At 33.2% G+C, this 11320-nt stretch overlaps 1 protein-coding gene across 10 annotated transcripts in view; it reads left to right on the forward strand.

Moving 5' to 3' along the window:
* The window catches only part of map2 (microtubule-associated protein 2), a 256627-nt gene extending 252320 nt beyond the window's left edge, over positions 1 to 4307 (forward strand). For all 10 annotated transcript variants that reach the window (XM_062068869.1, XM_062068871.1, XM_062068872.1 and 7 more), the window contains one exon: positions 3377 to 4307. In XM_062068869.1, coding sequence (XP_061924853.1) covers positions 3377 to 3598 — 222 coding nt within the window. In that variant the 3' untranslated portion in view covers positions 3599 to 4307. The remainder of the gene's footprint in view (positions 1 to 3376) is intronic.
* The last annotated feature ends 7013 nt before the right edge of the window (positions 4308 to 11320 follow it).

An 11320-nucleotide genomic window follows, 5' to 3' on the forward strand; every position in this document is an offset into this window, starting at 1 on the left:
ACGACGGCGTATTCATTTCACAACAATCACTTTTCAAAGACAACAATAAAGACCACTTTGGGAAAAATTATGATTCAGAAACTTCTATTTTTGATCCTGAATATAAGGAGGATGATCTACAAGATGATCTATGATCTTCTTTTTTATGCATTCTAATTCATAAATAAAAGCTAGCAAAAGTCAGCTAACAATGGAGCAAATGAGAGTTGCTTTTTCTGCCTATAAAGTGCTCTAAAAAAACTCCATCAAGGTTTTACATACACACTGTAAGTATATATGTAATATCTAGTAACATTCTTAATAACATGTCATATTTACATATTTTGATCATTTCAAGCATACGGCGGCATATTAATTCCACAGACGCATCACAACGTTCACTTTCCCTTCAACAACAACAAGACTACTAATCATGGCAGACTTGATGAGAGACAACAAAGACTACTTTGGGACAAATGATGATCCAGAAACTTCTATTTTTGAGCCTGAATATAAGGAGGATGATCTACAAGTTTTAGAATCTGTATGCTAAACCGATGCAGCTTTAGTCAAACACTAAGCATCATGTAGCAGTATTGCTAAGTTGTAAACAAGATATACAAACATAATAAAACAATCACTTACTGTACACAGTCTGCTCTCACTGGGATAAAGACTGATGGGATGTTTATATCTTCCCCTTTACATCAACAATTCATCATAATCCCCACAAAGGGTTGAAAACAAATGTTTTTTCATGTCGTTCTCGCCATCTCCGGGTCTAAATTGGGGCGTCTGTGTGTGTATATGCCCATTGTCTTGGGTGTGTTGATGTAGTGTTCATGTTCATAGGCCTGTGGGGCCATTCTGCATGCAAGCAAAAGTTCGACTCCGGGTGTCGTTGAGGAGGGAGGGAGGTCAAAAGCATCCATCATTGAGGTGTCCTCGGGGGTGTTTTCAGAACAGCCTGCTCCTGTTGTTCACAGCGTCAAGGCCATTCGAGAGAGTCAATATAGCAGCATAAGCTAGTTAGTTCGGCTAAAATAGTCCGTCTGTGTTAGCGCTTATAATAACAATATCGCTAATACTTGTTTAATATTCAGGTCACGACATGTACAAACCCCGTTTCCATATGAGTTGGGAAATTGTGTTAGATGTAAATATAAACGGAATTCAATGATTTGCAACGCATTTTCAACCCATATTCAGTTGAATGCACTACAAAGACAACATATTTGATGTTCAAACTCATAAACTTTTTTGCAAATAATAATTAACTTAGAATTTCATGGCTGCAACACGTGCCAAAGTAGTTGGGAAAGGGCATGTTCACCACTGTGTTACATGGCCTTTCCTTTTAACAACACTCAGTAAAGGTTTGGGAACTGAGGAGACACATTTTTGAAGCTTCTCAGGTGGAATTCTTTCCCATTCTTGCTTGATGTACAGCTTAAGTTGTTCAACAGTCCGGGGGTCTCCCTTCTGCTATTTTAGGCTTCACACATTTTCAATGGGAGACAGGTCTGGACTACAGGCAGGCCAGTCTAGTACCCGCACTCTTTTACTATGAAGCCACGTTGATGTAACACGTGGCTTGGCATTGTCTTGCTGAAATAAGCAGGGGCGTCCATGGTAACGTTGCTTGGATGGCAATATATGTTGCTCCAAAACCTTTCAGCATTAATGGTGCCTTCACAGATGTGTAAGTTACCCATGTCTTGGGCACTAATACACCCCCATACCATCACACATGCTGGCTTTTACACTTTGCGCCTAGAACAATCCGGATGGTTCTTTTCCTCTTTGGTCCGGAGGACACAACGTCCACAGTTTCCAAAAACAATTTGAAATGTGGACTCGTCAGACCACAGAACACTTTTCCACTTTGTATCAGTCCATCTTAGATGAGCTCAGGCCCAGCGAAGCCGACGGCGTTTCTGGGTGTTGTTGATAAACGGTTTTCGCCTTGCATAGGAGAGTTTTAACTTGCACTTACAGATGTAGCGACCAACTGTAGTTACTGACAGTGGGTTTCTGAAGTGTTCCTGAGCCCATGTGGTGATATCCTTTACACACTGATGTCGCTTGTTGATGCAGTACAGCCTGAGGGATGGAAGGTCACGGGCTTAGCTGCTTACGTGCAGTGATTTCTCCAGATTCTCTGAACCCTTTGATGATATTACGGAGCGTAGATGGTGAAATCCCTAAATTCCTTGCAATAGCTGGTTGAGAAATGTTTTTCTTAAACTGTTCAACAATTTGCTCACGCATTTGTTGACAAAGTGGTGACCCTCGCCCCATCCTTGTTTGTGAATGACTGAGCATTTCATGGAATCTACTTTTAATACCCAATCATGGCACCCACCTGTTCCCAATTAGCCTGTTCACCTGTGGGATGTTCCAAATAAGTGTTGGATGAGCATTCCTCAACTTTATCAGTCTTTATTGCCACCTTTCCCAACTTCTTTGTCACGTGTTGCTGGCATCAAATTCTAAAGTTAATGATTATTTGCACAAAAAAAAAATGTTTATCAGTTTGAACATCAAATATGTTGTCTTTGTAGCATATTCAACTGAATATGGGTTGAAAATGATTTGCAAATCATTGTATTCCGTTTATATTTACATCTAACACAATTTCCCAACTCATATGGAAACGGGGTTTGTAAATTAAGGATTTTTTTAGAGGGAATTTCGGGCAAAATTGGTGTACTCCTCTTAGCTGCATTGCTAGCCACCTCTTATTTGCCATATTCTATGAGTTAGAATGCATACAATGAAAAATATGTGTGTTGTCGTCTTACATAAGGATTGTGAAAGACAAAGTTGTCCAAGCAGTTTTTGCTGTTTTTTCCCCTTTTCAATAGAATATCTATAATAACTTTTTATAAAATATTTATTGGAAGATTTTCCGAGACCAACAACGGTTCACGGATGCGACATTTTCGCCCGCCACTCGACTTCCTGTGATGAACGACGCGTGTTTGAGTCTCAGGCGGACTCCACGTCACCTGCAACCCAGCAATACTTCAAATCTTCAGTCTGTAAACTTCCAAAAAGTAATAATACTGGGCCCTCCAACAAGAACCCGGTAGGTCCGGGTTAGATTTTGCCTCATCCCTGTGAGAATCCTGCGTGCGGCTGAAGCATTAAGGAGCGGGACGAGCTGCAGTGTCCTCAAACCACCACCAGGTAGTATCTGTTAGCATACGACATCATCTGTCTCTCCTTTCGAACTTATCCGGTCTTCACATTCAGAATACGAGGCAAAAACTAACCCGGACCCGGCTGTAGTATACCGAATGGTATTTGACCCAAAACCCAGGTCACAAATGTTATTTGTTCCAATGTTGATGTGGAAGAAGTGAAGGACTAAACATCTCGCTCTGCCCGCTAGATCGAGAGCCACAGGCTGACGTTCCGCGACCACGCCAAGGCCCGGGTGGACCACGGGGCCGAGATCGTGGTGCGCTCGCCGGGCCGGTCCCGCTCCATGTCGCCCCAGCGCCAGCGGGACAGCCACCTGTCCTCCGCCGGCAGTCTCAACATGGCGGAGTCGCCGCAGTTAGCAACCTTAGCCGAGGACGTTAGCGCCGCTCTGGCCAAGCAGGGTTTGTGAAGACGCATCACGGACCTTTTCCCGCCTTCGCAGCCTCCCGGACTGACTCCGCCTCTCCTAAAGAACTCTTTATTTCTGCCTGTTGCTTCTTGATTCCCCTTTGAGACCTCGTCGCTTAGACTAGTCGGCTTCTGGTCCTAGGTCCTGTAGGGTTAAGTGTACATAGAGTATGTTGTTGCGGGGGGAGGGAGGGGGGGGCTCGACCTTAATGATCCTGGTCCTCTTTTAGACCGGCTCCATCAGGGGTGTCCAAACTTTGGCCTGAATAATCAAAACATCCATCCATCCATTTCCTACCGTTTGTCCCTTTCATGCGAAAGCCATTTTGATATTTGTAATTTACAATATTTATAGATTTTTTTCTTACCTTTAGTGGACCCAGAAAGGTCTCGGTCATAACATTTAAAAAATAAGCCACATATTATTATTATCATTATAATTTTATTCAACACTTAAATCGCGTCGATATAACGTTTTTATTAAGTTTTTAGTTTTTATGTATTGTGCCCTTTTTTGTCAAAATTCCTTTTTTTTTTTATGGCATAAACACAAAATGTGCAAAATATTGCCTAAAGAAAATCAAAAAATTTGATGTGAAACAATTGGAGCCTTAAATAGGTCAATAACTCATAACATTGATTTTAATTCATTATTATTTTTGGAGGAATGTTAGCTTTTGAAAAAAATAAATAATCACACTAAAATTCTTAAAGATCCACACAAGTCTTTTAAACATTTTTTAAATTTTTTTTTTTTTACTTTTAACGCTCAAATCTCAAGATCAACTTCAAATGTATCTGTTATGTTTTTATTATGTGTATATTGTTTTTTTGTTTGTTTTATGCCCCTTTGTCATAAACTTTGTTTTTTATGGTAAAAACAAATTAGTCTTTATTTTTTTTTTTTTTTTTTTACTTTTAACGCTTAAATCTCTAGATCAACTTCAGATCTATTTTTTTTATGGCAAAAACACAAAATATGCAATCTTTCCCCCCACAAAATATTTCAAAATGGAAAATTAGATGTGAAGTTATTGTTACCTTGAATAGGTCAATAACTCATTAAAAAAAAAAATGTATACATTTTTTTTTTTTTAGGAATGTTAGCTTTTTAAAAAAAAAACACACTAAAATTATTGGGGATCCAAAAGGGTCCCACACATAAGTGTTAAAAAAAAGGCATTTTTTAATTAATTGTTTTCACTTTTAATGCTTAAATCTCTAGATCAACTTCAGATCTATCTGTTGATATGTTTTTATTATGTTTATTTTGTTTTTTGATGCCCTTTTTGTCATAAACTTAGTTTTTTTCATGGCAAAAACACCAAATATGCAATATTTCCCCCAAAAAATATTACAAAATGGAACATTAGATGTGAAGTAGTTATAACCTTGAATAGGTCAATAACTCATAGCATTTATTTTAATTCATTATTATTTTTTGAGGAATATTAGCTTTAAAAAAATACAAATAAAATCACACTAAAATTATTGGGGATCCAAAAGGGTCTCACACATAATTGTTAAAAATAAGTATTTTTTTTATATATTTTTTTTCCACTTTTAACGCTTAAATCTCTAGATCAACTTCAGATCAATTTTTTATGGCAAAAACACTAAATATGCAATCTTTCCCCCACAAAATATTTCAAAATGGAAAATTAGATGTGAAGTTATTGTAACCTTGAATAGGTCAATAACTCATTAAAAAAAAATATGTATTTTTTTTTTTGAGGAATGTTAGCTTTTTAAAAAAAAAATCACACTAACATTATTGGGGATCCAAAATGGTCCCACACATAAGTGTTAAAAAAAAGGTATTTTTTAATTAATTGTTTTTACTTTTAATGTTTAAATCTCTAGATCAACTTCAGATCTATCTGTTGATATATTTTTATTATGTTTTGTTTAAGCCCTTTTTGTCATAAATTTTGTTTTTTATGGCAAAAACAAATTAGCGTTTTTTGTTTTTTTTTACTTTTAACGCTTAAATCTCTAGATCAACTTCAGATCAATTTTTTATGGCAAAAACACAAAATATGCAATATTTTCCCCGAAAAATATTTCAAAATGGAAAATTTGATGTGAAGTAGTTGTAACCTTGAATAGGTCAATAACTCATAACATTTATTTTAAACCATTATTATTTTTTGAGTAATATTAGCTTTTAAAAAATAAAAAATCACACTAAAATTCTTAGTTCTTTTAAACATTTTTTTTTTTTTACTTTTAACGCTCAAATCTCAAGATCCACTTCAAATTTATCTGTCATGTTTTTATTATGTGTATATTGTTTTTTTGTTTGTTTTATGCCCTTTTGTCATAAACTTTGTTTTTTATGGCAAAAACAAATTAGTCTTTTTTTTATTCTTATTTTTTTACTTTTAACGCTTAAATCTCTAGATCAACTTCAGATCAATTTTTTATGGCAAAAACACTAAATATGCAATCTTTCCCCCACAAAATATTTCAAAATGGAAAATTAGATGTGAAGTTATTGTAACCTTGAATAGAAATAACTCATAAAAAAATATTTTTTTTATTTTTTTTGATGAATGTTAGCTTTTAAAAAAAAATCACACTAACATTATTGGGGATCCAAAAGGGTCCCACACATAAGTGTTGAAAAAATGTATTTTTTAAATTCTTTTTTTTTACTTTTAACGCTTAAATCTCTAGATCTACTTCAGATCTATCTGTTGACATGTTTTTATTATGTTTTGTTTATGCCCTTTTTGTCATAAACTTAGTTTTTTATGGCAAAAACACCAAATATGCAATATTTTCCTCCCAAAATATTTCAAAATGGAAAATTGCATGTGCAGTAGTTGTAACCTTGAATAGGTCAATAACTCATAACATGTATTTTAATTCATTATTTTTTGAGTAATATTAGCTTTTTTTTAAAAAAATCACACTACAATTCTTGGGAATCCAAAAGGGTCCACACATAAGTGTTACAAATATATTATTATTTTTTTACTTTTAACGCTTACATCTCTAGATCAACTTCAGATCTATCTGTTGATATGTTTTTATTATGTTTATTTTGTTTTTTGTATGCCCTTTTTGTCATGAACTTGTTTTTTTTATGGCAAAAACACAAAATATGCAATATTTTCCCCCCACAAAATATTTCAAAATGGAAAATGAGATGTGAAGTAATTGTAACCTTGAATAGGTCAATAACTCATAAAAAAAAACATTTTGATTCATCTTTTTTTTTTTTGAGGAATATTATTATTTTATTTTTTTAAATCACACTAAAATTATTGGGGATCCAAAAGGGACCCACACATAAGTGTTAAAAAAAAAGGTCTTTTTTTAATTCTTTTTTTTTTTTTTTTACTTTTAACACTTAAATCTCTAGATCAACTTCGATCTATCTGTTGATATGTTTTATTATGTTTTTTTATGCCCTATTTGTCATAAAATTAGTTTTTTTATGGCAAAAACACAAAATATGCAATATTTTTCCCCAAAAAATATTTCAAAATTTAAAGTAGTTGTAACCTTGAATAGGTAAATAACTCATAACATTTATTTTAATTCATTATTATTTTTTGAGGAATATTAGCTTTTAAAAATAAAAAAAAATCACACAAATTCTTGGGGATCCAAAAGGGTCCCACCCATAAGTGTTAAAAATGTTTATTTTTTGGTTAGTTTTTTTACTTTTAACGCTTAAATCTCTAGATCAACTTCAGATCTATCTGTTGATATGTTTTTATTTTGTTTATTTTGTTTTTTTATGCCCTTTTTGTCATAAACTTGTTTTTTTTTTATGGCAAAAACACAAAATATGCAATATTTTCCCCCCACAAAATATTTCAAAATGGAAAATGAGATGTGAAGTAATTGTAACCTTGAATAGGTCAATAACTCATAATATTTATTTTGATTCATTATTATTTGAGGAATATTAACTTTAAAAAAAAAAATCACACTAAAATTCTTGGGGATCTTGTTAAAAATAAGTATTTTTTATTTTTATTTGTTACTTTTAATGCTTAAATCTCTAAATCAACTTCAGATCTATCTGTTGATATGTTTTTATTATGTTTATGTTGGGTTTTTTGTTTGTTGTATGCCCTTTTTGTCACAAACTTTGTTTTGTCATGGCAAAAACACAAAATATGCAATATTTTCCTCCCAAAATATTTCAAAATGGAAAATTTCATGTGCAGTAGTTGTAACCTTGAATAGGTCAATAACTCATAACATTTATTTTTGATTCATTATTTTTTGTGTGTGTGTAATTCTAGTGAACAATGCAATTGTTTCTCGTTACTTTACCCAAATTCTCTTTTATTACACTTTTTTTATGTTGTTTTTTTTAAATAATATTTTTAAATAATATTTTTAGAATGTGACGCAGGCCTTTAAAAAATAGCTGCAGCCACACTTTGGACACCCCTGATCTCGAGCTTTTATTTCCATACATGGAAGTAACGCTAACATGCATGAACGCCAGACCCTTAACAAACCAAGCATCCTCACTGCTAGTCATTTTTGTCCTCTACTGTATATCTATTAGACACATAGACAAAAAACAATAAATATATATATACATATATATATATAGAAACAAGTATAGGACAATAGGCTCTTTACCATATACAGAAGGGTTAGTTTTTGCCTCATTCTTGTGAGAATCCTGCATGAGACTAAAGCATTAAGGAGCGGGGGTTGGTTCATTTAATGCGTCAGTCCCACGCAGGATTCTCACAAGAATGAGGCCAAAAATACGACCTCACCTACTGTATGACACGCATGTGTTGATTCTCCGACTAAAAGAGGCAATTTTGTAATTTCGAGAGGGGTTTTAGTGAGGAAATGAATACGCTCATGTTTTGTAGTTCTTAGTTGTTGACGGTGTGTTTCTCGGTGTGGGGACAGTTGCCATTGTGTTGCTAAGCAACGCAAGGACCCAGTTTAATGGACCCAACTGAAATAAATGCAGATTAGACTCTGCGGGTGTTGTTGGCGTCTTATTCAAAGCGCTGCTCCGGGGTTCCGTTTGTGCGTTTTGTTTCGTGGCGACGTGAGGCAGCATTACGGGAAGCGTTCACAGGACGAATCATTCAGCAACGCAAAAAGAAAAAAAGAAGAGATCTGTCTGTTCACTGAAAGGTGTTGGAGTGATATTTTCTTTGTTTTCTAGACTCTTACAGTGGGTCTGGGTTAGTTTTGGCCTCATTCCTGTGAGAATCCTGCGTGTGGCTGAAGCATTAAGGAGTGGGACTATCCAGGGCTAGCTGCAGTGTGCTCAAACCACCACTATGTAGTATCTGTTAGCATACGACATCATCTATCACTCCTTCATATCAGGTCTTACGCTACCAAAAAAACTATATTTTAGGAAATAAAATACTGAAAAGTAGTGAAGCGGTCTGTCCATGTGGCGAGTTAATCTTACTTGATAATGAATTAAGATTTGTATATCGAGACATTAGCAGGAGTTTTACGATATAAATAGGGATTTTATTCCGAAAAAGAAACATTATTCAACTTGAAATTCTTAAAATAAACATCTCTTCAGAATCTTGTGTGGAAAACCAAAATATTTTTATTATATTAGTAATTTTCCCACTTTTAACATATTTAAGCTACAATAAACAAAATGTTATTCATGCTAAATTTAAGATTATACTGTAAAGCAGCGGTGTCCAAACCTTTGAAATTGGGGGCCGAAAGCTGACTGCATAAAAAGTAAATATATATATATATATATATATATATATATATATATATATATATATATATATATATATATATATATATATATATATATATATATATATATATATATATATATATATATATATATATATATATATATATATATATATACAGTATATGTGTGTATATATGAATACTGTGTATATATATACATACACTATATATATATATATATATATATATATATATATATATATATATATATATATATATATATATATATATATATATATCTATATGTATATATATATATATATATATATATATATATATATATATATATATATATATATATATATATATATATATATATATATATATATATATATATATATATATATATATATATATATATATTTATATACACTACCGTTCAAAAGTTTGGGGTCACCCAAACAATTTTGTGTTTGAGCCTTCATTTCTAAGAACAAGAATAGACTGTCGAGTTTCAGGTGAAAGTTCTCTTTTTCTGGCCATTTTGAGCGTTTAATTGACCCCACAAATGTGATGCTCCAGAAACTCAATCTGCTGAAAGGAAGGTCAGTCTTGTAGCTTCTGTAAGGAGCTAAAGTGTTTTCAGATGTGTGAACATGATTGCACAAGGGTTTTCTAATCATCAATTAGCCTTCTGAGCCAATGAGCAAACACATTGTACCATTAGAACACTGGAGTGATAGTTGCTGGAAATGGGCCTCTATACACCTATGTAGATATTGCACCAAAAACCAGACATTGTATGTATAGAGTGTATTTCTTTAAAGTTAAGACTAGTTTAAAGTTATCTTCATTGAAAAGTACAGTGCTTTTCCTTCAAAAATAAGGACATTTCAATGTGACCCCAAACTTTTGAACAGTAGTGTATATATATATATATATATATATATATATATATATATATATATATATATATATATATATATATATATATATATATATATATATATATATATATATATCCATCCATCCATCCATCCATCCATCCATCCATGGACAAGTCGCCACCTCATCGCAGATATATATATATATATATATATATATATATATATATATATATATATATATATATATATATATATATATATATATATATATATATATATCCTATATGTATATATTTTCAATTTTTTACGGTGTGGACGTTTTTTTTATAACCTCCACAAAGTTCAGTGAGCAGTGTGTGTTGACATTTTGTGTCGGTTGCACTTCTCATTTTTTGCGCCATGACTAGGGAAGGTTGTTTTTGATTGGGCCATGTAAGTCAATACTGTGTTGACAATTCATGGTCATGGACCTGTTTTACTCACGTTGTCCACAATGTTGCGCAACTTTGCAGCATCGAGTTTGTCAGACATTTAATAGTAATTTGGAAACACCCCACAATTGGCCCGCGGGCTTTAGTTTGCACACCCCTGGCCTTTATATTTATATGTGCACATATTATATTCATATAATTGGATGTTAAGAGTATGTGCAAGTTTGACTCCTACCTTGTTTACTTCCATGACGACCTCTTTAAAGTTGTGTAACCAATCAGAGATATCAAGCAGTGTGGAGAGTGTTTTACATATTTTCCCATCATGCATTGTAATGGTTTTAAATGGGTGTAATTTAGATTTTTTTTATGGTTCTTGGACGTTTTTGTTTTTTTTATGAAATCCACAGAGTTTATTGAGCAGGTTGTTATGTATGACCATGTGTGTTGGCTTTTTATGGGTTTTTTTGCGCCATGACTAGGGAAGTTTGTTCAGACTGGGTTATATAAGTAATTGCTTGATTGGTGGAAATGTTACAGTAATCAGATTGTCAGATATGGAATATTTTGAAATGGTAATTTGGATTTTTTTAATGGTTTTGGGACGTTTTTTGTTTTTTTTATCAAATCCGCAGAGTTTATTGAGCAGGTTATGTATGACCATGTGTGTTGGCTTTTTAATGTGTGTTTTTTGCGCCATGACTAGGGAAGGTTGTTCGGATTGGGTCA

This window comes from Entelurus aequoreus, linkage group LG14 (genome assembly GCF_033978785.1).
Source record: "Entelurus aequoreus isolate RoL-2023_Sb linkage group LG14, RoL_Eaeq_v1.1, whole genome shotgun sequence".
Taxonomy (NCBI): domain Eukaryota; kingdom Metazoa; phylum Chordata; class Actinopteri; order Syngnathiformes; family Syngnathidae; genus Entelurus; species Entelurus aequoreus.